This window comes from Ochotona princeps, chromosome 7 (genome assembly GCF_030435755.1).
Source record: "Ochotona princeps isolate mOchPri1 chromosome 7, mOchPri1.hap1, whole genome shotgun sequence".
Taxonomy (NCBI): domain Eukaryota; kingdom Metazoa; phylum Chordata; class Mammalia; order Lagomorpha; family Ochotonidae; genus Ochotona; species Ochotona princeps.
This window is the reverse complement of record NC_080838.1, coordinates 60,622,561-60,646,912: the sequence shown is the minus strand read 5'-3', so window position 1 is coordinate 60,646,912 and position 24,352 is coordinate 60,622,561. Positions and strand designations below refer to the sequence as shown.

The 24,352-nt window shown below is 45.7% G+C and overlaps 2 protein-coding genes across 3 annotated transcripts in view; both read left to right on the top strand.

Moving 5' to 3' along the window:
- LOC101524728 (uncharacterized protein C4orf36) overlaps window positions 1-16,513 on the top strand; it is a 46,179-nt gene extending 29,666 nt beyond the window's left edge. For both annotated transcript variants that reach the window (XM_058667101.1, XM_004590643.4), the window contains exon 5: window positions 16,392-16,513. The gene's annotated coding sequence lies outside the window, so the exon portion shown is untranslated. The remainder of the gene's footprint in view (window positions 1-16,391) is intronic.
- Window positions 671-23,940, top strand: SLC10A6 (solute carrier family 10 member 6). The gene is made up of 6 exons (XM_004590642.2): window positions 671-1,187; window positions 16,392-16,510; window positions 17,996-18,084; window positions 20,123-20,298; window positions 22,217-22,374; window positions 23,645-23,940. The coding sequence occupies exons 1-6, from the start codon at window positions 811-813 to the stop codon at window positions 23,938-23,940; spliced, it is 1,215 nt and encodes a 404-aa protein (XP_004590699.2). The 5' UTR covers window positions 671-810.
- Window positions 23,941-24,352: the final 412 nt, after the last annotated feature.

Here is a 24,352-nt window from a genome sequence, read left to right as displayed (position 1 = left end):
GGGATATGGTATTGTGATCAGGGACTTGTCCCCAGTTTGTCTTCCGATTCCAGAATGAGCTCTCCAAGCCTTGTCCTTGTCAGATTCCCATACTTCACCAGGCAGGCCCTTGGTCGTGAATCTCCAAAACAAAGTGATAGCTCCCTTGAATGAAAGCAACTAGTTTCCACATATTTCCTGAAAAATAATCAGGTATTTAATGGCATCTTTTTATAGGTGTTTTATGGCTGGTTAGCGACATACATTCTCATAGAAATAGAACAAGTGAAGCTAATTCCAAAGTTCTTTTGAAAATTTTCCTAGTCCCTCAGCAGGTTTACATTAGCTGCATTTTTTTTCCCCCACAGAAATACTTTGCTAATGCTGCGAGACATGGCTTTTTTTTTTTTTTCCTGGGGGTTAGCCTTTCTCTCTACATAAATTTGCAAGCCAGTCTGAAATCCCTACTGAATTTGGAGGATTTATGGCTTGGCACCCAACCCACTTTCCTGGAACATAATGTGATGCTGACGACACAGCCCCATCACCCATTTGACAATAAGTCTGCTTGTCTCATTCCACTTGCCTCCTCAGTGGCAAGAAGTGGAAAGCCTTGCTTGCCTCATTGTATCATTGGTTTCATGCCGGTGGTGATGACCTTTTATAAAGCTGCTTGTGAATACATTGATCAGATGTATCACCTGACTGGCCAACAGCTATTGGAATGATTCTCCACGTGTGTGTGACTCTGTTGCGTTATTGCAAAACGTGACAGGATAGACCTGCCCAGCCATTGTCGCTGATGCTCATTTGTAATGCTGCCTTGAGGAGATGAGAGCAAATTGTTCGAGCAGCTCAGTGCACTCTGCCAACAGTTCAGAGGAGGAGCTGCCAGCAGGGCTGCAGGCACATGGGGACTTGGGACTTGTTTTCACAGTGGCATCAGCCGTGATGATGGGCCTGCTCATGTTCTCCTTGGGATGCTCCGTGGACATCCGGAAGCTCTGGTCACATATCCAGAGACCCTGGGGCATTGTCGTGGGCCTACTCTGTCAGTTTGGGCTCATGCCACTTACAGCCTATCTCCTGGCTGTCAGCTTTTCTCTGAAGCCAGTCCAGGCCATTGCTGTCCTCATCATGGGGTGCTGTCCTGGGGGAACCATCTCTAACATCTTCACCTTCTGGGTTGATGGAGACATGGATCTCAGGTAAGTTACAGCTGGGGAGTTCAGCAGGTTTCTTTCTCGGGATCCCAACTGGGTGAGGCGGTTGGGCTGGGGCTGGGAGGGCAGGCAGGATGACTGACACATTTTGTGTTGAAAACTCTTCCCATCTTTTGGTAGGGGTCCCAGTGGGACACACTGCAGGCTTGTGGAGCCATGGGAGGGTTTGCTGTAGCCATCCTCTGCTTGACTGGCAACTGTGGCTGGGAGATGTGGACTCTGGTTTGGATGTAGTAGCGGAGGTGGGTTTCCATATCACCCAATGGCTTTCCCAAAGCCCAAACTCCTGCTGACCTACACTGTCATCTTTAATATCAGTCAGCTGGGACAGAAGTGGGGCATCCCAAGTGGCTACTGAGAGTGTCTATTAGCAGTCATGTTGGCGGTGGTGGCTGTGCCCTAATGGAGAGGGCGTTCACATCTCTTATCAGTAAGTTTTGCCTGAGCATCTCCACTGTGAGCCAAGTGTAAAGGGGCTGGTTCTACCTGGTAGACATATCCTGCTTTAAATGTTCATAGGGGTCTATTGGCATGACATAGGGAGCAATGTGAAGGTGATTTCCGTGACTCAAGCTATGCTTTCTTGTTGCTTCGCATAAGCTTGACATTCAGCCCTAGATTCATTCCCGTGACCTTATTCCTTATTTTGGTGTCAGTATGTAGCCCCAGGAGGTGTTAAGCTTTATTTTTACTTATGCTTTAATGAGCAAAGAATGAATCACGCATCTTCTGGAATAAAGGTTTTGATGGAGAAGAAGAAAGAACATTTGGGGAGGGTCAGCATTGGGAAAAAAGAAGGGCATAAAATGTGTCCCTTCTGTGCTCTTTGCTTACATATGGAAACATGGCTGTATCTCCTGCCCTTGGGAAGGCTTGCTTGGAAATTGCCATTTCTGTGCCATGTGGACACACCGTTGAGTTGAGGTTTACTTTAGGGAATCTGAATGAACCACAGGTGATGGTTTCTGTGACATCAGTGAGTCAGCTGCTGGTCTGGGTTTCTAGTTGTCTGCATGTTCTGAGTGGTTAGCATGTGAAACATATTTTACCTGTAAATTTTAATGAGTTCCTACCACTCAGACCAATCATTAGCCTTCACATGGCAATGACTTTTGGTTACCCACTTATGAGAGATTTTAAAAATAAAACCACTTGGTGGACTTAATATATAGTATCAGTAAGTCACTAATGTACATTATTAATTTGCATTCAATGAAGTTAATCATTCACATAACTGGGAAATTATTTTCTTCATATGAAACTCATATGAAAAGGATCAATTACAGGACCTGGAAGTTTTCTGGAAAAAGGCAACTGATCTTTATTAAGCACACGGATAGCTATGGAATGAATGCTTTAGTACCTGCTTTTTTCCTTCTCATAACAGCCTTGGGAGTGACCTTTCATTATTCTGAATTTTACAGCTGAGAAAATTGTGATTCAGGGTGGTTACCTAGCTTGCCACAGGCCGCAGATGGGTATGGGCAGGAGTAAGATTTGAATTCACATCTGTTTTACATCAACCTGCAATTTATGTACTTTTTCACATGACTTTTGCAGCACAACTGGATCTTCTGTTTTGAGTGGAAGCATAAATTCTGAAACAGTGTTCTCAAACACTTGTGTGCCGGGAAAGAGAACATTTATTACCCTCAGCTCTTATTAGTCAGCATTGTAATAAAAAGAGCAATGAAAACAAAGTCTGTAAAAGATGAAGTGTTCACTTGTCCTCCCTTTGCCCACCCTATCCTTGGTTAATTAGCTGTTAATGTTGGTTAGATTATTTAGCTTGTCTAAGCCTCATCTTATTGGTAAGATGGGGTTAAAATGATCTTTTCCTAAAAAGAGTGTATCTTAAAGGAGAAAAAAATATGTGTATACCCATGCACACACAGGATGGCAAGCACATGAGATTCAGAAAATATTAATTTGTAACTTTGAGTTTGAGTTCAACAAACAAAACAAAACAAGCCAAAACAATTAAATGAAAAACATTTTAAAGTATGTATTTGTTTATTTTGAAAGAATTCCAGTGAGAGGGGGAGAGACAGAGAGCTTGTGTCTGCTGGTCCATTCTCCAGGTGGCTGCAATGGCCCTGGTTGAGCCACAGCAAAGCCAGGAGCTTCACCTGGGTCTCCCACATGGGTTTCTTGGGGGTGCAGACACTTGGGTTTTCTGCTGGCAGGAAGCTGGATCGAAAGTGGGGCAGTGGGATCTGAACTGGCACCCATATGCAATGTAGGCATCACAGGCAGCAGCTTTACCTGCCATGTCGCAACACCAGCCCCATGAAATGAGATTTTAAAGTAGGGTTGAAAAATTTGCCAAAGCTATAAGACTAACACAATCTTAATTATCAGTAAAAATAGGAGAAAATGCAATGTTATTAAGTGAAATGATATCCAAGTTTATTATATCTTTCAAGAGTGATTACCAACAAAAATGATTTTGAAGCAAAACTCAGTATGGAAAGTCTTTGATGAAAATTCTGTGTTTTTTTTAAGATTTATTTATTTATTTGAAAAGCAGAACTAGAGAGAGAGATCTTCCATTGCTGGGTCATTCCTCAAATGGCTGCAATGGCTAGAGCTGAGCTAATCCAAAGCCAGGAGCCAAGAGCTTCCTCTGGGTCTCCCATGTGGGTGCAGGGGTTCAAGACTTTGGGCTATCCTCCATTGCCTTCTCTGGCCATCGGTAGGGAGCTGGATCTGAAGTGAAGTAGCTAGAGCAGGAACTGGTACCCCTATGGGATACCAGGATTAGCCTGTTGAACCACTGTGCTGGCCTTCATCCTCTATTGTTTTTGCAGGTGCATTGGCAGGGAGCTGGGTTGGAAGTGGAACAACTAGGATTCAAATAGGCTCTCATATGGGATGCTGGAGCTGCACATGGAGGCTTTACCCAGTATGCCACAGCGCTCTCTTATTCTGTTTTTTAATGCTGGATATGATCCAATAACATTTAAAGCAACCTCTTCATTTTACAAATGAGAGAATTGAGACTTATTGTCTGCAATTAGCAGACCCAAAACATGTTTCTCATGCCTTCATTCCTACTGGCAGGTCTTCATGTGTCCATCCAAATGGGCATTTCAGAACCTACAGGTTTGAGGTGAACATTTAGCATAGTGGTTAAGAAAGTGCTAGGACTCCTAGGAATATATCCAGAACACTTGTTCTATGAGAAACCAACATGCACTCCTATGTTCATAGCAGCACAATCAGTAATTGCAAAAACATGGAAACAACCAAAATGCCCATCAACAGAGGATTGGATAAGAAAGCTATGGTTCATCTACTCCATGGAATACTACTCAGCTATTAAAAAAATCAAAATGCAGTTCTTTGTGGCCAAATGGGCCAAACTGGAAACCATAATGCTAAGGGAAATGAGCCAATCCCAAAAGGTTAAATACCACATGTTTGCCTTAATTTAAGATGATATGATGTTATGTATAACATGTTATGTTTTGAATGTTATATGTTGTGTATAAACTAAAATTGAAGTATAGGTGAGGTGGTCACAGAAGGTGGCTGGGAACCCGCATTTACTTTTAACATATTGGTTACTCATTACTATGTCAATTAATTCCATAATGATGTAATTTTTTGCTGATGGTATGTTGGAGCTTTCAATTGACTGGGATGATACTCTGCTGGCTCTGTCATCAGACCAGAGAGGGTATACCTAAGAAGCCGTTGAACTTGACGGGACAATAAGATGCTGGACTCTATGTTTGGTATACGCTTGCAATGGGGAAATCTCAACTGAACTTGAGCTGTGGTTATGCAACAAGGTGGAGGAATCCACCATGGTGGGAGGGTTTGGGGAGGGGTGGGGAGAACCCAAGTATCTATGTAACTGTGTCACATAATACAATGTAATTACTGAAGTTAAATAATAAATAATTAAAAAAAAAAAAAAAAAAGAAAGTGCTAGGAACACCTGCATCCCATGTTAGAGTGCATGGGTTCGAGTCCCACCTCTGCTTCTGATACAGCTTCCTGCTTATAAGGCAGCATGTGATGACTTCACGTGAGAGAACTGAGTTCCTGGCTTTAGCCTGGCACAACTGCTGGCTGTTGCAGGCATTTGAGTAAAGTAACAAATGGAAAACTCTATCCCTCTGCCCATGCCGTATTGGCTTTGTAGTCACTCCCCACTTTTTTTTTTTTTTTAACCTTGCTCTGTAATCCATCCTGCCGTCTCTCATTTTGCTGTGCTGCTCACAGCTCTTGTTTCTTATCTGTCTCACAATTCCATTCTTGGCCAATTGTACCTTCATAGCCATTCTCCATTCCTGCAATGTCTCCATCTGTGGTTTGGTAGTAAATGGGTAAGGCAGGCAGTGTGGGCAGATTGGTGCTATTTGCAACTCCACTGTGGGCTTCTTTCTTTTTTAAAAAAATTAATTAATTAATTAATTTTTCAAATTATATTATTGACAATCTTTACATAGTTAATTAGGGTAAAAAGGTTCAGGGGCTATAGGGAGGTGGGTAATACTATTATGTCCATATTGTTTCCTTCTTGTATCTGAGGTAAAGGGGGATATTGAGAGAGAAGCCCCACCCAGTGTCCCACCCACCCCAAGTCCCGGATGTGGGGCATGCTCTGAGATCCTTGCTCAAGTGGTTTTAATAGTTCATCAGTTATGAATCGCTGCCAATTTCACCACTCCAAGCACGATGAGGTCGTTGAAGAATCTACTGATTGATATAGTCCATCGTAGAGTCTTTATTTGCCCAGTATTTCGCTGCCAACATATAGCTGAGGTGGTTGATTGACTTGTTCTTTCTTCTGTCTTTTCTTGGCTAGGGTTCTGAGTCTGCCATTTCGTTGGGGAAATCCCCAAAGAAACTGAGGTATTCCCAGACCAGATTCTTGTATGTTCTAGCAAGCACAAGGCCCGATACAGTCCATTTCCACGATCAGCTGGTGGTTGCAATTGCTGGGTTGGTTCTGTTTTCAGTCCCGACTTCCACTGGAACCAGTGGGTGTTGCAGTCCAGTCTGGTTCTGCCCAGCACATACTCGGCCCTCACATAACCCAGTGGGAGCTGCAGCCTAGTTGGAGCAACCCACAATAACCCCAACCAGGCCCACCCCCTACCCTGGTGTGCCAGTATGTGTAGCAAAAGACTAGTCTGTCCCACATCCCATTTAGCTCTTGTACTTGTCAATGGGTATTAAAGCTTAGTTCCATCTAACCAGCTCAACTATCTAGCCCTCATGGTTGTTGTTGAGTGCCTCTCTGTCTAGCCACCCCAGCCCCCATCCTAGTTTTCCTGCCGCGGGAGTAGTGACCCAAGAGGGAGGAACCCACTATTTCCCTCCCGGGTCTCTCTCAATCCCAGTTTATGCACTCTTCGGGTGGTTCTGTGGTTTGACTTGACAGAATTAGCCCCCAGTGCCAGCTTCTGCCATCTGATGCTGTGGCTAAGCCCAAACAACCCTCACCCACTCTAATTTATGCTTGCACCAGTAGGAATAATCAGCCCAGCCTGGCTTTTCCCTGATCTGGTCCACATGTGGCGCACAGGTGTTGTAGCCCTGCCTAGTCTGGTCTATCCCCTTCCCAGCCCACGTTCTCCAGTTGGAGTAGCTGTCCAGCAAGGGAACCCCCATATTCCCCCTGCCGGCTCTGCCCCCTCCCTTCCTGGTTCTCACATGTGCTGGTTGGGTGCTGCAGTCACATCCAGTACAGGCAACCTCACCCTGGCATTCCATATTGTGCACTGGGTTTTGTCGCGACCAAACCAGGCTCGACCCACACTCTGTTCTGGTGTTCGGATTTGCCAGTGGATGACATGAACTGATTCATCCTGGTCTGCCCCTGACCCATGCCAAATGTATACCAGTGGGAAACTTTCCATGGCTTGTTCTGGGCTGTTTTCCTTCCATGCTTCTTGTGCTTACCTGCAGGGATTATGTCCTGCCAGAGGAGTTGCCCAGGCTCCTCCATCAGAACCCCTCCCAATGCCAGATTTTGCGCATACCAGGGGGTCATGAGCCAGCCCTACTCAGTTCGCCTCCTGTCCTAGCAGGAACAGTGGCTTTTCTTGGCTGGCTTTCAACCCATTCTGGTTCTTGTTGTTGGATGTTTCAGCCCAGCCATGGCTTGTCCATACCCACAACCGGCTCACACATGGCTCAGTAGGGGGTTGAGACCTAGCCTAGTCAGTCCCACATCTATCCTGGTTCTCCAGGACACCAGACAGTGTTGGGGTCTGGGCTGGCCTGGTGCATCCAATCCCAGTCCACACTAGTGCCACGGGAGACTACAACTGTTTCCTAGTTAGAATGAAGCCCCCATTCAGTGCCACGGGAGACTACAACTATTTCCTAGTTAGAATGAAGCCCCCATTCAGTGCCATACGTGCCCCTTGGTGGGAACTTCAACCCAGTTAGGGTGTCTCCTTAGCTTCCCAACCAGGCCTGTTCCCAGCCATAGATCAAGCACATGCCAGTGGCTGCTCTGACTGAGCTTGGCTCAGTCCCTCACTTGTCCTGGCCTCTGCCTTGGACACTGTGGCTTAGCGTTCTTGCCTCACGTAGACCACTAGGTGCAAGAGCCTAGATTGGCATGATCTGTGCTCCATCCCAGCTTCTAGTTTTGCTTGTAGGCTAAGGTTTGCTCAGTCCTGCCCAGTACATCCTTTTCCATTACCTATTTACACATTAGCCAACTGTTGGAGCTACTTTGCCCAGCTTGTCCGATCCCCAGGTCTGGACCACATGTTCACCAGCAGGAGCTATGACTCCCCAGCAGAGTTTCCCAAGTTCCTCCACTTGATCCACTCCCAGACTCAGTTCTCATACATGCCAATGGGTTTTAGGCCAGTGCCCGGCGCAGTCTGGTATTCCATTTGGCTGTATGTGAGCTGGTGAATGTTGCAGCCCGGCCCATCCCACACCCTATTCAGGATGCACTTTCGGGTGCTGCTGCCTTGACAAGTCCAGACTGCTGTGGGTTCCTTTACCTGTGATTGATGGCAGGCTCCTTGGTCACACCTAGCTTAATCCAAAACCACCCAAACTCTTGGGCTTACCAGTGGGGCTAGACTTTCCACAGGGTGTGGCCCACACATCCCACACAGAATCTACCCCCGGATATGGTACTCGAGTGCTAGTTAATGTTATGGTCCTGCCTAATGTGACCAGTCCCCTGATCCATTACCATGTCAGGTAAAAGGATATCCTGCTGGACAAGTCTGTGGGCTTCTTTCTGTAACTAGAAGTCATAACCTTTTCCTCATGGTACTATGGGGAGAAAATAAACACATTCTCTAAGCAAAAGTTTCTCAACACCTGTGAAATCAGGTAGAAACTGCCAGGCCAGTCCACCCTTGCTTCTCATCTGTGTTTCCCATTATATCCCCCTCAGTACAACTGGCCCACAGTCAAAACAGACCACTCCTTGTTCTATAAACATAACCTCCATTTTTTTTTTTTTTTTTGCTGTGTTTTTCCCATAGCCCAGAATGCTGTCTGGCTGGCTTCATTCCATTCTCTCTAGTCATTACTGGTCCTTTCTTCTCACTGCTCTCCAAAGCAATGGTCTGATTTGTATGGAGATTTTTGCAGAGTGTCCTGTCCCTGCACTGAGTTTGATCCAGGCTGGGTTCTCCTGCATGTCTGGGAATTGTTTTAAGTATGTATAGACCTCATCTGGGACAACAAAGCAGTCCTCCATGTGGTCCCTTACTTCCCATTGGGCTAGCCTGGGCCTACTCACATGACTGTGGCAGGGGTCCAAGCAAGGGGAGCATGCAAGGTTTCTTGGGGTCTGTACTTGAAGCCAGGTCATCATCACTTTCACCACACTCCCACCAAACAAAGCTGAGCTCAAGATCAGCATGGGTTCTGGGGGTGGGGGTGTGATGGCATGAGGTGTGAAGCCACTTTGTGGATAGCGAGCGTGGATAGGGAGGAGCGAGGGAGTTTGGGATGTTTTTGCCATAGATTGTGATGTTGGGGATGGACAGAATTCCAAAATTGAGGGAGAGACATGAAAACCAAGATCTAGAGGCATGGTGTCGCTGTTTCGTGTGCTGCTCTGGAAACAGGAAGTAGGTCTATCCACCCATGGACTGGGTTGTCTTGGCAGACTATCAGTTCTCGATGCTTCCATTTCCTCCCATCTGAAATGAGAAGAAATACACTCATCTCAAGGATTGTTGTGAGGACTGAGACACTTTAGGCGGAGTGCTTAGAGCCTCTGCGGACACACATCGGTGCTTGAACAGTTAGTACTCTGTGATTTGGCCTCTGTTTGAGGAGCTGTGTGCCTTTGAGCAATTGAATTTATTTCTCTGGACCTCATTTCATTATCTGTAAAAGGCTGTCTTGAAATCCTTTTTAGTATTTATAGCATACCATGTACTATTTAACCATGTGCAGAAGTGTGCTTCAGTGATGTGGTGCTAAAGTAACTGGCATCTACATCTGGAACCTTCTCATCTTCTCAAATGGAAACTCTGATTTTATAAAAGATAACAGAGGCCTGGCAACTAGCAGCCACTGTCCTGTACTCTGTATGAATGGATGTAAAATCATCCTTTTTGTTTCTGGACAGATTAGCATAGACTCCAAGGTCACCTGTGTTGTAGTGTCCTGTTGCAAATTTCCTTCTTTTTAAAGCTAAATAATGCGCCTTTGTGTGAGTATAATATGTTTGATCTTACCCATTAGTGGACGCTTGGGTTGTTTCCAACTCTTTGGTATTGGGAATAGTGCTACTATGAATATGGGTATACAAATATTTGAGTCTCTGATTTCAGTTCTCTTGGGTGTATATTTAGGAGTGGACCTAAGGTTTTTTTTTTTTTTTTCAAAAAAAATATTTCAAGATGCAGAAAGACATATATATATATATATATATATATATACACACACACACACACACTACATGTATATGTAGAGAGAGAGAAAGAAAGAAGGAGAGACACAGAGAGAGAGAGACAGAAAGGGCTCCTGTCTGCTAGTTTGTTCCCCAAATTCTTGCAGGAGTTGAGACAGGGCAGGGCCAAATCTGGGAGCCAGGAATCCACTCAGGTTTTCCCTGTGGGTGGCAAGGATCCAACCTCTTGAGCCATCGCTGCTGCCTCCCAAGGTCTGTACTGGCAGCCATCTGAAGCCAGGAACTGGATATGGGCACTGAACCAAGGCACTGCAGTGTGTTAATTGCTGGGCCAAACGCTACCCCCGAGGTTCTGCTAGGCATGGAGTGCTTTGTGACTACAGGAAAAAGGAAAAAAATGTGCAATACAGATGTCCCTCCTACCTAACCCCAGTTAATGTTTCTCCTAGCGCTGTTTTACAGAGATGCCTTTCTTGTCTGTTTCCATAGTACCAAACATGTAAATCTTTTTTTGATGTCTGTTGGATGGTGTACCAATAGCTTGGTAATTATTCGCCTCACCATCTAGATCTGTGAGCTTACCTGAGAGCTTGTGCAGTTTTTCACAGTCAGTGCTAGCCTGGTAGTGGTAGGCACCTGATACACCTGCGTGAATGACTGGAAGTGTTTCTGATTGCCTGTATGTGTTGTAGAAACCACCCCTGAAAGGCAATGCGGTCCAGGACAGGGACCATTGTCTTTGGCCCGCTGACTTTGGTTGGCTCAGGATTCACCAAGCCTGTAGTGGTGTCCTCAGCCACAGACAGCATGTTCTGACCACAGGTAGTGGTGGGGCCTGTGGAGGACAATGGCCAGCTTTGATCACAGAAGTTCCTCTGGCCTTTCAAGAATGCCTTGGTCTTTATGAAGACTGTGAGAATAGGACTGCAGATTTTTCAGGTCTGACTGACACAGCTGGGTGGAGAACTGGAGGCCCTATGGGCTTAGCGCTTTGGAAACACAACTGAGATGGAATCCATGGGACTTTGCATAAGCTCCTGTAACTGGGCCTTATTTTCTTTGCTGTTAAAAGTGGAACTAATATCTACACTAAGGTGTTAATGTAAAGACAAACTATATACAAAAGCACGAGGCACAGTACTTAGCAAGCAGTGCTCCAAAAGAAACTGTTATCAGCATGGTGGGGGCAGCAGACAAAGTCATGGGAATGGAAAACGGAGCCATGAACTCTTTCCAAGGGTCCAGTCTATGGATGTGATCTTACAACACCTTCCATTTCCATCTCCTTAGCCAGATTTAGAAAAACTATCTCTTGTGTTTTAAGATTTATTTATATATTTTTGAAAGGCACATTTGCAGAGAGAGAAGGACACACACACACACACACAGAGAGAGAGAGAGAGAGAGAGAGAGAGAGAGAGAGAGAGAGAGAGAGAAAGAGAGAGAGAGAGAGTGGAAGGAGATCTTCCATCTGCTGGGTTCCTCCCCAAGTGGCTACAGCAATTGGAACTGAGCTGATCTGGAGTCAGAAACTAGGAGCTTCTTCCGGGACTACCAGTCCCAGGCAGATCAATAGGCAGCTGGATCAAAGGTGCAACGGCCAGGGTTTGAACCAGTACTCAGATGGGATGCCAGCACTGCAGGTGGGGGCCATGGCTCCATCGCTTCACTTCCCCCGCTGTCAATTATTTCTGTAGAAAAGCAAGGCTATGTGTATTTAGTTCTGAGAGTTAGAACTCCTGAATCTGTTGTTTTGAAATCAAATGACTTCAGTGATTTAAACCCCAGTTGCAAACTGTTATTGCTACTGTATTTTACTAACTGTGTTTCCTTTGGCTCCCCCCCTTTTTTTTCCATTCCAAGCAGGTAGACTGTGCCTGGGTGTTTCCTCTGCTTTAAGAGATGTTCAGGGTTTCCCTGCTTGTCTGAATTTGTTGAATCTGTCTCTTTATTTGTTGTACTAGTCTGGAGATGATGACATCAATCTTCTTAATGCAAGTGGAATCTTGTTCAGTTGCTGGCAGGATTGCTAGCAGTTTCTCTCCATTAGCACAGCTGGCAGATCCAGTTAGCTACATGCTCTGTTTACGCTACATTGGAATTTTGTGGAAGTCAAAGAAAAAGCCTTTTGGCATTACCCACGCTCATTGGGTGCTTTTCCTGCTTTCTTGGTATTTAGGACTTGGCAGAGTCATCTGCTTCTATCCCTTGACTGTTCACCTGAACATCATGGCTTTGGACAGTAGTGTGAAGGCTGGTAACAGCAACCCATGGCGTTGAGGATCTGAGATCTGCCCCAGAGAAACTGCACACAGGGCTTCCCATGATCAAGAAACCTGTTTTATCTTCTGAGCCAAAGCCCTTGCAGGCTGTACATGCAGTGCTAGTTTTCCAGAAGTTCAAGATTAGAGTGATGTAATGTGTAGTTCCTTACAGGATTTGGTAAGATGGCAGTCCAAGGAATGCAGTACTGTCATCAGCTGAGAATTTTGAAAAGCTTCCCAGACCATGTACACAGGGACTGGAGAGTGGTAGCCAAGTGCTTTCCTTCGTTTAACCTACCCTCTAGCCGGACAGTGCAGCCAGAGATTGTACCAGACACTCCAGTGTGGAGTGTGGGTGTCCAAAGTGACATTTTAATGCCACACTAGATAAAACGATTACAGATTTCATATGGAAAATAATATATACAAGAATTGGTAAGAAAAGTTTGAAAAAGAAAACTTTTATGGAGATATTTTCTCTTGTATATAAAAGCATGCTATGAAAATATAAAGTCGGCTGTTTACTTAAGAAAAATAGAGAGTTGTTTATCTGTTGGCTAGAATAGCATTTCCAGAAACTATTTTGAATAAATTCAGATACTTCATATATTGATAAAGTTGGTGCTTCAGTTTAGGGGTAAATGGTTTATTTAGTGAAATAGTGGCACATTTGCCTCTCAGTATAGAAGGAAAACACTCAGTCTGAAGCCTTACATCATATACAATACAAAGTTCAAATGAGTTGAAAATATAAACTATAAACCTAAAGAGAAACAGAGTGTTGTGGAAGTGGTTGAATACCCTCTGTTGGCAGGCAGCTTTAATAAGACAAGAAACTTAATGTTAGACAAGCAACTTAGAAAATAAACAATATTGTGGCCAGTGCCATAGCATAGTAGGTTAAGTTTATACCTGTAGTGCTGCAATGCATTCCATTTAGGTGCCTGTTCATGTCTCAGCTGCTCCACGTCCAATCCAGCTGCCTGCTAATGTGCCTGGGCATGCTGTGGACGAAGACTCAGGTTCTTCCATCCCTGCACCCATGAGCAGCTCTGGCTATTGTAGCCGTTTAAGAAGTGAACCAGTGCATGGGAGATTTCTCTCTCTGTAAATCTGCCTTTTCATAAAAAATAAATAAATCTTTTAAAAAAATTTAAGAAGGAAAAAATATTGATTATATAAATGTTCATCATACAAGAGGTCATAAAGTCCAAGTTACATAGTAAGCTTGGCATAAAATGTGCAGCTTTTGTCGTGTTCCTTGCTCTGAGTTTTAAAGCGCTTCAAGAAGTTGAAAATGGAAAAGTCAAAGAAATAGGCTGTTTAAAGGGAAGGAAAAAGCCATGTGTGATGCCAGCATGCCAAAAGTGCCAGTTAATACACTTGGGAAGGTAGCAGAAGGTGGCCCAAGTGTTTGGGTCCCTGCCGCCCACCTGGGAGACCCAGATGGGGTTCCTGCCTCCTGGCTTTGGTTTGGCCCAGCCCTGCTACTGTGGCCATTTGGGGAGTGAGACAGCAGATGGAAGATGTCTCTCTCTCTGAGTAACTGCATCTTGCAAATAAATAGATAAATCTTAAGAAGAGTCCAATAAACTCAAAAGAAAGCATGACCTCACAGAGTCAAGTGTAAGAAAACAGCAGCGAGATGAGTTTGTCACTGTTCTCTGGGGAATTCAGAAGGACGGGGTGCACCCATATTAGACAGATTAGTGCAATGCAACCATCTCTTCCCGAAACGACCTGCTAATATCTATCACAAATTTAAAAAACATGGACCTTTGGCATAAAGATTCCACTTTGGGGAACCAACGAAAATAAAGGCTCATTTCCAGTGAATAAAGACAGGAATATTTATCATAACAGTATTTATAACTGGCAAAAAGCAAAAGCAAGTTTCTGTTGTTAGCAAAGTGATTGTGGAAATGTGTTTATAGTATGCCTGGATGATAGAATAGTCTGCAGTCCTTTATCAGGTGAGTTGAGTTTGTCGACTTGAGAGGCTGTCTGCCCTGTTACTGAGTGGGAGACGAAAGGCAATCAAGTTGTGGAGTAAGGCACTTTGCATGATTCCTTGGGAAATAAAAAAATATTGAAAAAAATAGTAAAACATGAAATAGAAGAAAAAAATAAAAGGAGAAAAGATGCATACAAATAGTTGTAAATGATATATGCCTGGATTCTGGAAGGGATACAAGTCAGCTAAGTATTTTATTCCCTAAAATTTCGCTCCCTTTTGTTTTTGGAAGAGAGTGGTTTCAAAGGAAGTCTCTAATCTTCTGGATTGCAGTTAGGAGTGTCCATCTTCTGAATCAAGTCCCTGGAATGGTCATTTTCAGCAACATTTCCCTGCAGATAGGTGAGCGGGAAAAAGGGTGAGGGCCCAGTGCCGTAGCCTAGCAATATCTGGGATCCCATATGGGTGCTGGTTCTAATCCCAGCAGTCCTGCTTCACATCCAGCTCCCTGCCGGTGGCCTGGGAAAGCAGTCGAGGATGGCCCAAAGCCTTGGGACCCTGCACCTGCATGGAAGACTTGGAAGAAACTGCTGGCTCTAGGCTTTGGATCGGTTCAGCTCTGGCCATTTCAGCCACTTGGGAAGTGAGCCAATGGATGGAAGATCTTTCTGTCTGTCTCTTCTCCTCTCTGTAAATCTGACTTTCCAATAAACAAATAAATCAATAAATCTCAAAAAGGAAGTTGGAAGGAAAAGTGTCATAGCACAATGTGTTGGCACATTGCTTCATCCCCCGAGCCATACATTTGTTCAATAAGGATTTAATGAGCTTTGCCCATACGCAGTCCCAGGAAACCATCTGAGAGACATAGGGATGGAGAGGACCTCGTGGGCTTGCTCACAAACTGCTACCAGTCTGGCCCACATTGGCAGGTGCACAGCTACTTGTGTAGTACACAGGATGTGTGTATTTCCTGAATAATGCCGGTGTTGACCAGAGGGTAATAGGCCCACTGTCCTGGAAAGTTACGCTGCTGACTGTGCTTGGTACTGGCAGACCCCTCTAGGAGTGTATTGTCACCAGCAATGAATGCGAGTGCAGAAGGAGTACTTATTTTCAATATCCTCGAAGGGGAATGAGTTGTCTTGCAAGAGCATACGTATTTTTTGGTTTGTTTTTTGTCAGAAACCATTAATGTAATCATCAATTGTATTATGGGCAGCATTGGAATATATAAAGCCATGACACAAAACCAAGAATTTATCTATTTCAGCATCAGGCTCAGAAAGTCTGGTGGAGGGGGATAGGCAGGGGATCTTCTTAACAGTTGTCGTGTAAAGCCCTCACACCAGACTGCCCTGCCCATGGTTATGTGGCTAGTCTGTGTTGCTGGAACAAATGACTGATAGGTATATGAACTTCCTGACCCAAGGGAAAAGAGAGGCTTCGGACATCCAAGGCCTCGAACTTAGATAGTAAGAGGTCTGTAGTGCCTTATAGGGCTGGTGTGTCATTTATTGTCTTTCCTGACATGGGCTGCCTGTCTCCTGGCCCCTGTATCTACTCTGCTCTATTGGGCCGCCTGCTCTGTCCAATGTTTAAGTGACTTCCTCCTGGCTTGCTTGTTAACAGTTCACATGGGGAGGGTGCTTAGTTTTGTAGCATTTTCATTTGCTCTAGTCCAAACTCCATAGTACTAAAGCAGGACAAAGCCATCAGAAGAAAGCTACAGAGGAGTAATGAGCTTTAATGAATGTAAGGGCAAGAATCTCAACAAAATATGAGCTGACTCAGTAGAGCAACATACAGAGCCGATTACACACCGCAACTAAGTAGGATTTAGCCCCAGCGGCAGTTATCTCAGTGAAGACACACACAAAAGTCAATGCAATATACCATATTCATAAAGGACAAACATTTGTAAAAAAAAAAAAATAAGATCTTATAGGCCACAAATACAGCCATCATACATTCAATGTGAGAAGGGAACAAGCAGATCACTTCATGTGATCTCTTAAGAACATGTCTCTTAGTTGCTGATATTGATAAAGACTAAATTCTTCATTTTCAATTCTGCCTCCTAAGTATTCTTTGCCTTTTGCTTTCAGCATCAGCATGACGACCTGTTCCACTGTGGCTGCCCTGGGAATGATGCCACTCTGCCTCTATCTCTACACTTGGTCCTGGAATCTCGCACAGACTGTCACAATTCCGTACCAGAACATAGGTCTGTACAGGGCTCATGTTGTGGAACAGTAGCAATTGTTATAGCTATTGTATTTGTTATAGCTATTGCAAATGATGTCCTTGTATCTCTTCATAGTATAAAAAGTTAGTTTAGGATGCAGCACGATGGCTCAGTGGCTAAATTCTTACTTACATATGCCGTGATCTGGTGTCGGTTCATATCCCAGCTGCTCCTCTTTCCCTCCAGTTCCCTGCTTGTGGTCTGGTCAAGGATGGCACAAAGCCTTGGGACCATGTACCCATGAGGGAAACCCAGAAGAAGCTCCTGGATCCTGGCTTCAGATCAGATCAGCTCTGGCCATTTGGGCAGTGAGCCAGTTGATGGAAGATCTTTCTGCCTTTCCAATATAAATACAATCTTTTTAAAATTTTAATTTAACTTAATTTAATTCCCTAAATAACTCTACAGTATAGATCCTGTTCCTAATTCAATTTCATATGTTTTTAGGCTTAGAGAAATAACTGTACCAAGATCATGCAAATGATAAATGCAGAATCAAAATTCCAAGATATCCGACTGCAGAATTTCAGCTCTTAACCTGTATAAGAGTTCATTTTTGAAAATAAGATCAGAGAAGTTACTTAACAAACAAGCAAAAGACAAAAACAAAACAAAACAAAAACCCCACACCAACCAAACCTTACAATTGAAACACAAAGAAATTGAATCTTAGTGCATTCTTATTTTCTGGTTTACTCTGCGAATGGCTGCGATGGCTGGAACCAGGCCAGGCTAAAACCAGGAACCTGGAACTCCACCCAGATCTGCCACATGGCTGGCAAGGTCGAAGTACTTGAGCTATCAACTGCTGCCTTCCAGGGTGTATGTTAGCAGAGCTGGGGCCTAGATGCATGTACCCCATCCAACTGTGTAGCCATTATGACAGGCATTTGGTCAGATTGGAAAATAACACTAGAACAGGTTGGCGTACAGATCCTGTTGGCAGGTGGACAATTTCTTTGCTCTTTGGTGCTAACTGGGAGGTGTTTCCTGCCTAGCCTTGGGGTACCTACACTTGCAGAGTCTGAGAAACCGTTGTGTTGGTGTGGCACAAGCTGTTGGAATGCTGATTACCAGGGTTTACCCTGCAAACTCCATGACCCATTGACCTCAAAGGAAGACATAATGGCTATGGTTGGAGCAGGGAGACTCCTGTACACACCAGCCCGAGAGGTTCAGGGGCTCAAAGTGGCCATCCTGTCTTCTCATTGTTCTAATTCTAGTTGTCTCTGAAGTTCTGTGTGTCAGACAGTTTCAGAGAGGGAAATGATGGCCCAGCGGTGAGGAGAATCGAGTCACACACTCTTTCAAGACTGTCTTTCAGAGCTTTGTTTCTTTTTTGAGGTGGATGCAGACATAAAATGTAGTTTTAATTACTGTTGTTACTCACCGGAAGTTGCCAAGGAAGATTTGGTGGTTAGGGAGAGGGTGGGGTCCCGTCTGACGGCTTTTTCTCCTCACTAGGAATTACTCTTGTGTGCCTGACCATCCCCGTGGCCTTCGGAGTCTTTGTGAATTACAGGTGGCCCAAGCAATCCAAAATCATCCTCAAGGTGAGTGATGCCATGCCATAGCACATCCTTGGGCTCGACCTGAGGGATGGAAGCTGATCCAGTGCAGCCACCCCCACCCCAAGCATTTACCTCAGGGACCTGTGGGTTGGAGCAAGCCCTCACCTTCTGTCTCCTTCTCCATGCCTTGCCCGGGTGACACTGCACTCAAGTCCTTGCTGAGCTTGATGAAGTCACCCTGGAAAACACACGGCCCCTCCTCTAATTTGGTGACAGAAAAGCTGAGGCCTGTGTGTGGGCATCAAGTCAGGGCCGTCCACTCTGAGAGCTTCCATGGTTGCTTTCCAGAAGAAGGCTGTTTGAGTGTTGGGGGAATGCAGCCCCAGAGATGAGCAGCATGGCTGGGTTCCTGGCAAAGGAGCATGCGTGTGCCCGTAATGCAGCTCCCTTTCCTGGCTTGGTACTGCCTCCCTAGGAGATTTGCTAACAGCAGAGTCTGTTATGATTTTGTATACTAGAGGAGACAAGATGGTTGTGGAAACTTGTGCCTTTTCTAGGACTCTATGTTCAGGGACTGCAAAGGGCATTCAACAACGATGACAATGAATCTGAATTTCCTGTGGCTACTGCCCCCCACCGAAGCTAGATATGTTTTCCCTGCGTCAGGTTTATTATCCGTAAGGAGCAGGCTTCCTGCAATGGGCACAAGCATTGCGGACTGCCTCAGAAGGCCTAGACGGATGCTGTCAGTGCTTCGGCTTCATGAGCTGTTCTTGATCCTCTTTTGCTTTGAGAGCTGACATGTTTTCAGAACAAACTTCAGTTTTCTTCATTCTTCTCCTGGTGATATTTTTAGAAATTTATTTTGATTTGGGAGGCAGAATTACAGAGAGGCGAAAGGGGCAGAGAGAGAGAGAGATAGAGAGAGAGAGTGTTTCCATCAGCTGCTTTACTCCCCAAATAGCCACTTTGGCTGGAGCTGAGCCAATCAGGAGCCAGGATCCAGGAGCTTCTTGCTGAGTGCAGGGGCCCAAAGGCTTTGAGCCATTCTCTGCTACTTTTGCAGGCACATTAGCAGGGGAGAGTTGAATCAGAAGTGGAGCAGTTAGCAATTAGCTGGCATCCATATTGAATTCCAGTGCCACAAACTAACCTTGTGATACCACTGTGTCGGCCCCAGCTCCTGGTAAATGTAAACCTGAAAAGAAAGGGAAGGCAGAAATTTTCCAGTCAGAGGCTTTTTGTTATGTTCCAGCATCTTCCCATTAGTCAGGGTACAGGCTGTCCCTGTTCTGCAACAGGTAAAGGTTACTCTGTTTGCTTTCTTTGGGTTCCCACTGCCTCCTGTTCCTAACACCCTTAGTCTGGTCTGACTCCATCACCTGGGGCATCATTTGCTGTCTAGATGGTATGCATGCGAGTTTGCCAAGAGCCTAATTGTCCCAGAATATGCTGAACCAGGATTTCTACCTGTGTGATGTGAAACTTCAACCGCTGGAATGTTGTGGTAGATTCTCTGTTTCTGTTTTTGGTGGAGTAAGATGTGACATGCTGTTGGGAGTGGATGCAGATCTAGGTCAGCGTGTCCCTTCTTATCACTTGAAGAGCGGGTCCGTTTCACTGGAGAAAGGGCAGAGCAGACTCAAAGCAGGAGGGAGCTGCTGGTGGCGGGAGGACTTGTGGGAGGTGATGAGGGTCAAGCGGGGCTGACCCCAGGCCACAGGCAGCTTGCTGGATGGGCTCAGCCAGGGGTAGGGCTGCTGAGTGCTTACTGTCAGGTTGCCCATTCTTCCCAGTTTTGCACTATCCATAAAAAAACTCTACCCATCAGTCCTTGCCCAGTGCACTACTTGAAATAATAAATTTGTCCATTGGAGAGGGGACTTTGGACTTGTGTCAAGTCCCACTGAACTCTAGAAACCCAGGTTTCTCCTCCCCTCCATAAAACAGTTCAGTTCTACCAAGTCTCTGGTTAGCATTACAATTTGCAGTTTGCAAGCATTGTGGAGCCTCTGTGGTTTTTTGCATCCGAAAGGCTAACAGCCTGCGATGTTTACACGCACTTCTTTCGTTGCTATAGATCGGGGCCATTGTTGGCGCGGTGCTCCTTCTGGTGGTCACGGTCGCTGGTGTGGTGCTGGCCCACGGCTCTTGGAATGCAGACACCACTCTCCTGACCGTCAGCTTCATCTTTCCACTCATTGGCCACATTTCTGGCTTTCTGCTGGCTCTACTTACACGCCAGTCTTGGCAAAGGTACAGTGACACGATGCATCAGCTTGTTTGAGGAAGGTGAAGGAAATACATGGCCATTGGCAGGCATTGCTGCTGGCTGGGGTCAGGAGACTTGAAGTGTCCACTGACAGATGTTGGGCAGGACATGGCCACATAGGCGGGGAGGGGAGAGATCATGGCCATTGCTTGTGCTACACTAAGCCAAACACTGACCCGATGGGAAGGTGTAATTTGTGATTTTGTGATTGGGGCATTAGTACCATTTGTTCAGATTTATTTGAATTAACCATTCAACTAATTATTCATTTTAATTTGAAAGCCCAGGATCTCACATGTGCAGGCTGGTGGCACAGCCTTGTGTGGCATGGTTTGCTCTCAGTTCTGGCCTTTGTATGTGCCAGTGGGTGCTACAGCCTAGCCCTGCCTGGCCTCCTCCCAGCCCCAGCTCCCACCAGTGTCAAGTTGGTTCCTGTCAGATGAATTTTACAACCCAGCTTGGCTCAGCCTGTCACCACCCCCAGTTCTCCATGCAAACCAGTGGCTGCTTCAGTTCCACAGAGGCAAGCCTACACATGCCTTATAGAATCTGTCCCCAGATCTGATTCTCTTGTGTTCTGGTAGGTACCATGGCCTACCTGTTGGTCCAACACTCTCAGGCGGGTACTGCAGCTTAGCTTAACCAGGTGTGCCCCCCGCCCAGCATGCACCACTGGGTGGTAGGTGATGTTTTTTGACCCAGGCCAGGTCTCCTACATGGGCGGGTGGCATGGCCTGATCCAGGCCTTTAAACAACTCTATCTCAACTCCCTCATTTACCTGTGCATGCAGTGGCCTGTTCCGTAGAAGACCCCAGAAATCATTCTTCCCCTATCAAACATGTCCTCAACTACTTCCATTCCAGGACATTTTCAGAATCCCTTTCCTGGGCAATCTGCAGCTCCTTTGCCTGGGGGCCAGTGTGCTTGTCCAGTGTGGACAGTATTCCCCACTTTTCCCACATATCTTTAAAAAAGGAAAGTAGAATAGGCAACTATGGTGGCATACTGGTGCATGTAACACGAATTTGGCATTAACCAGGCCCAGAATGCCTACCAGCCTTGGCTACTTTTCTCCAAGCAGTTAACACTTAGCTACTAGGGACAAAGTAACCTAGGCAGTTGTCTGCAGTTGGGGCAGTATTTTGTCTTTAACAATACACATTGTAGAAAAGGTTTATCTATTTGAAAGGCAGCTTGACAAGAGAAAGACAGAGACTGATCTTCCATTGGCTGGTTCGCTCCCCAGATGGGCACAACAGCTGCGGCTGGGCCAGATTGAAGTTAGGAGCCAGGAACTCCAACTGAGTTTCTCTTGTGTGTGCTCAAATACTTGAGCTATTTTCTGCTGCTTTTCAGGTGTGTTAATAGGAAGCTAGATTGGAACTGGAGTAGCCAGAGCTTAAATAAGGGCATCTTGTGTTGCACTGTAGCTTGCTACATCATGGCCCCAGACATTTTTAAGACCCTATGTAAATTCAGTGTTTCCTATATGAGCCTCACATCAGTGCCCAGAACTGTCATTTCCTCCCACATTAAATGCCCTGTCCACTCTTTTCATCTGTAACGCTCTCCTCCTTTGCTAAGCTAAGGGCTGCCACCATGGTTCTGAATCCATACAGCATCTCCCTGCCCCGGTCATTTTTGTTGTGTTCCTGAGCTTTTTCTGTGTGTATATGTTATCTCTCACTGAGTTTCCTTTCTTAGGACAGGGCTTGCAAGACCCTACTCCACAGTTCCTCTCTGATGGTTATTCTAGAAAGAAGGTACTCAGCAAGAAACTAGTAATGACACACGCTTTTAGTGGCCTGTGCTCATAACATAGGGCAATCATTGCACGTAACAGACATTGAAACATAATCCTGTTGCTAGTATGTAACTCTCGAACACCTTTTCATTGGTAGGTGCAGGACGATTTCCTTAGAAACGGGAGCTCAAAACATCCAGATGTGCATCGCCATGCTCCAGCTGTCTTTCACTGCTGAGTACCTGGTCCAGATGTTTAGCTTCCCGCTGGCCTATGGACTCTTTCAGCTGGTGAATGGACTTCTCATTGTGGCCGGTGAGTGAACACCTACTGGTTAAGAAATTGATGGACCCGACTTAGTGACTCCTTGTTCAATCCAAACTTGTGGGTATTTCTCCTGTGACACACTTCCCACCTGAAATTTCTGGAGACAAAAAAGCACAGAAACAGGGTGTTTTGATGCAGCTGGGAATTTCACAGAAGTTGCAACAGGCTAGGACAGGCGTTGGGTGCAGTGGTTTGGGTGCCTCTTGGACACCCACATCTTGTATCGGTGTCTCTGGGCTCTGCTTCTGAGCTCAGCTTCCTGCTGCTGCACACCCGGGGAGGCAGTAGCCAGTGTCCCTCCCAGCTACACAGGAGGCCTTGTTGAGTTCCAGGCTCCCAGCTGAGACCCGCTCCAGACTTGGTTGTTGTGGTCATGTAGGGAGTGAGCCAGAAGAACGGTGATCAGTCTCTCAGCCTTTCAAATAAAAGGCAATTCAGATAAAAAATGACAAAATGTAAAAGAAACATCTGGAGGTAAGCCTTTTAGTATAAATAAATATGCCTTACAAAGACTAATGCATGGCCAGAACTTAGATTCACAGATTTGTTAAGACTGTCTAGCTTAGAAATGACACTTACCAGATGTAGGTATTTACATACTGAGTCTCATGAACACCCTTGTGGTGTTTCATTTACTTATCTATTTAATTATGTGTATATTATTTTACATTAATCATATGTAGGTTCACAAAAGGTAAATGAAAACGTATATTTACATATCCCTCCCAGTGTATACACACACACATCCATATAAATCTTGGCCACTGTAAGATCACTTGCAATGAATTCTACATGGATGATTAATTGAGCTATCCTGACCACTAATATAGCAATCAATACAAACAATGCCTGCACTAGTTGGAATTTAGTTATCCCATGAGATCAAGGAAATCTTATCATGAAAACGCCTGGTCTTTTATGCAACTTCGAATTTCTTCTCCTGGTGAGCCTGATGGGGAAGCTTGGCGTCCCGGGGCCAGGAGGGTGCTGGCTGGCTGGCTGACTGACTAACTGGCAGGTCAGGCTCCAGCCACCCTCCTAAATGGTCCCTTCCTGACAGGAAGTTACTCTGACAGATGGATCCATTCTGTTCCCTCATTTTCTTGCTCCCCTTTCGGTTTTCCTGGGCATTTATGCATATGTGGTATAAAATGAGCCAAACCCCAGTATATGGAGAAGTAAACCATGTTACCACACTGTTAGAAACATGACCCAGCCCCAGCTAAGTGGCTGTGCCTCCCGTGTGTTTTACCGGCAGCTTATCAGACATATAAGAGGTGGCTGGAGAACAAGCAGAAAAGGAAGAACCCGGAGCGCGCCCAAGTCCGCAGCCAGCTGAAACCCATGTCTGCAGAGGCCAGGGCCTTCCTGGAGGTGAAGGAAGAAGCCACTGTGGCTCCTCCAGGGCCGCCTGGGTCCGTGGACTGCGCCAGGGCCCTGGAGCTCCAGGGCCAGGTGGCTGCTGCTGGAGCACCTGCTGACCCAGCTGCTCGCTTCTCTCCTCCAGCGGCCAGTGAAGGCGGGACCGGGTTGAGGCGGGAGTCTCATGCGTAGCACTGCCTGCCATGTCTGTGCACCTTTTTTTTTTTGGCATGGATTGGGCGTTGTGACGGGATGCTCTGGAACCGACTCCGGGGCTCCCACACATCAGAGAGCCTGTCTCCCAACGCAGTGGCAGCACCTGGCAAGCATGGTCACCAAGAAGTCATCCTCCTGCTGTGAATATGAATCCAGTAGTTAAGACTCTAAAGGTGCAAGCCAACCTCTTGGTGCAGCAGGGCAAGGCCTGGGCAGGACACTGCTGCTGGGCCTTGGCCGGGCCTTGGAGGCATGGGGGAGGAAACACAGCTTGAAGGCAGTGAGACCTTTCTTGCAAACGATTGCTGTTTTGTTTTTGTTTTTTAAAGGGTTTCAAAAACTCTTTGGATTACAGGTGTAGCACAAGCTGGGAGGAGCGCGGGGGAAA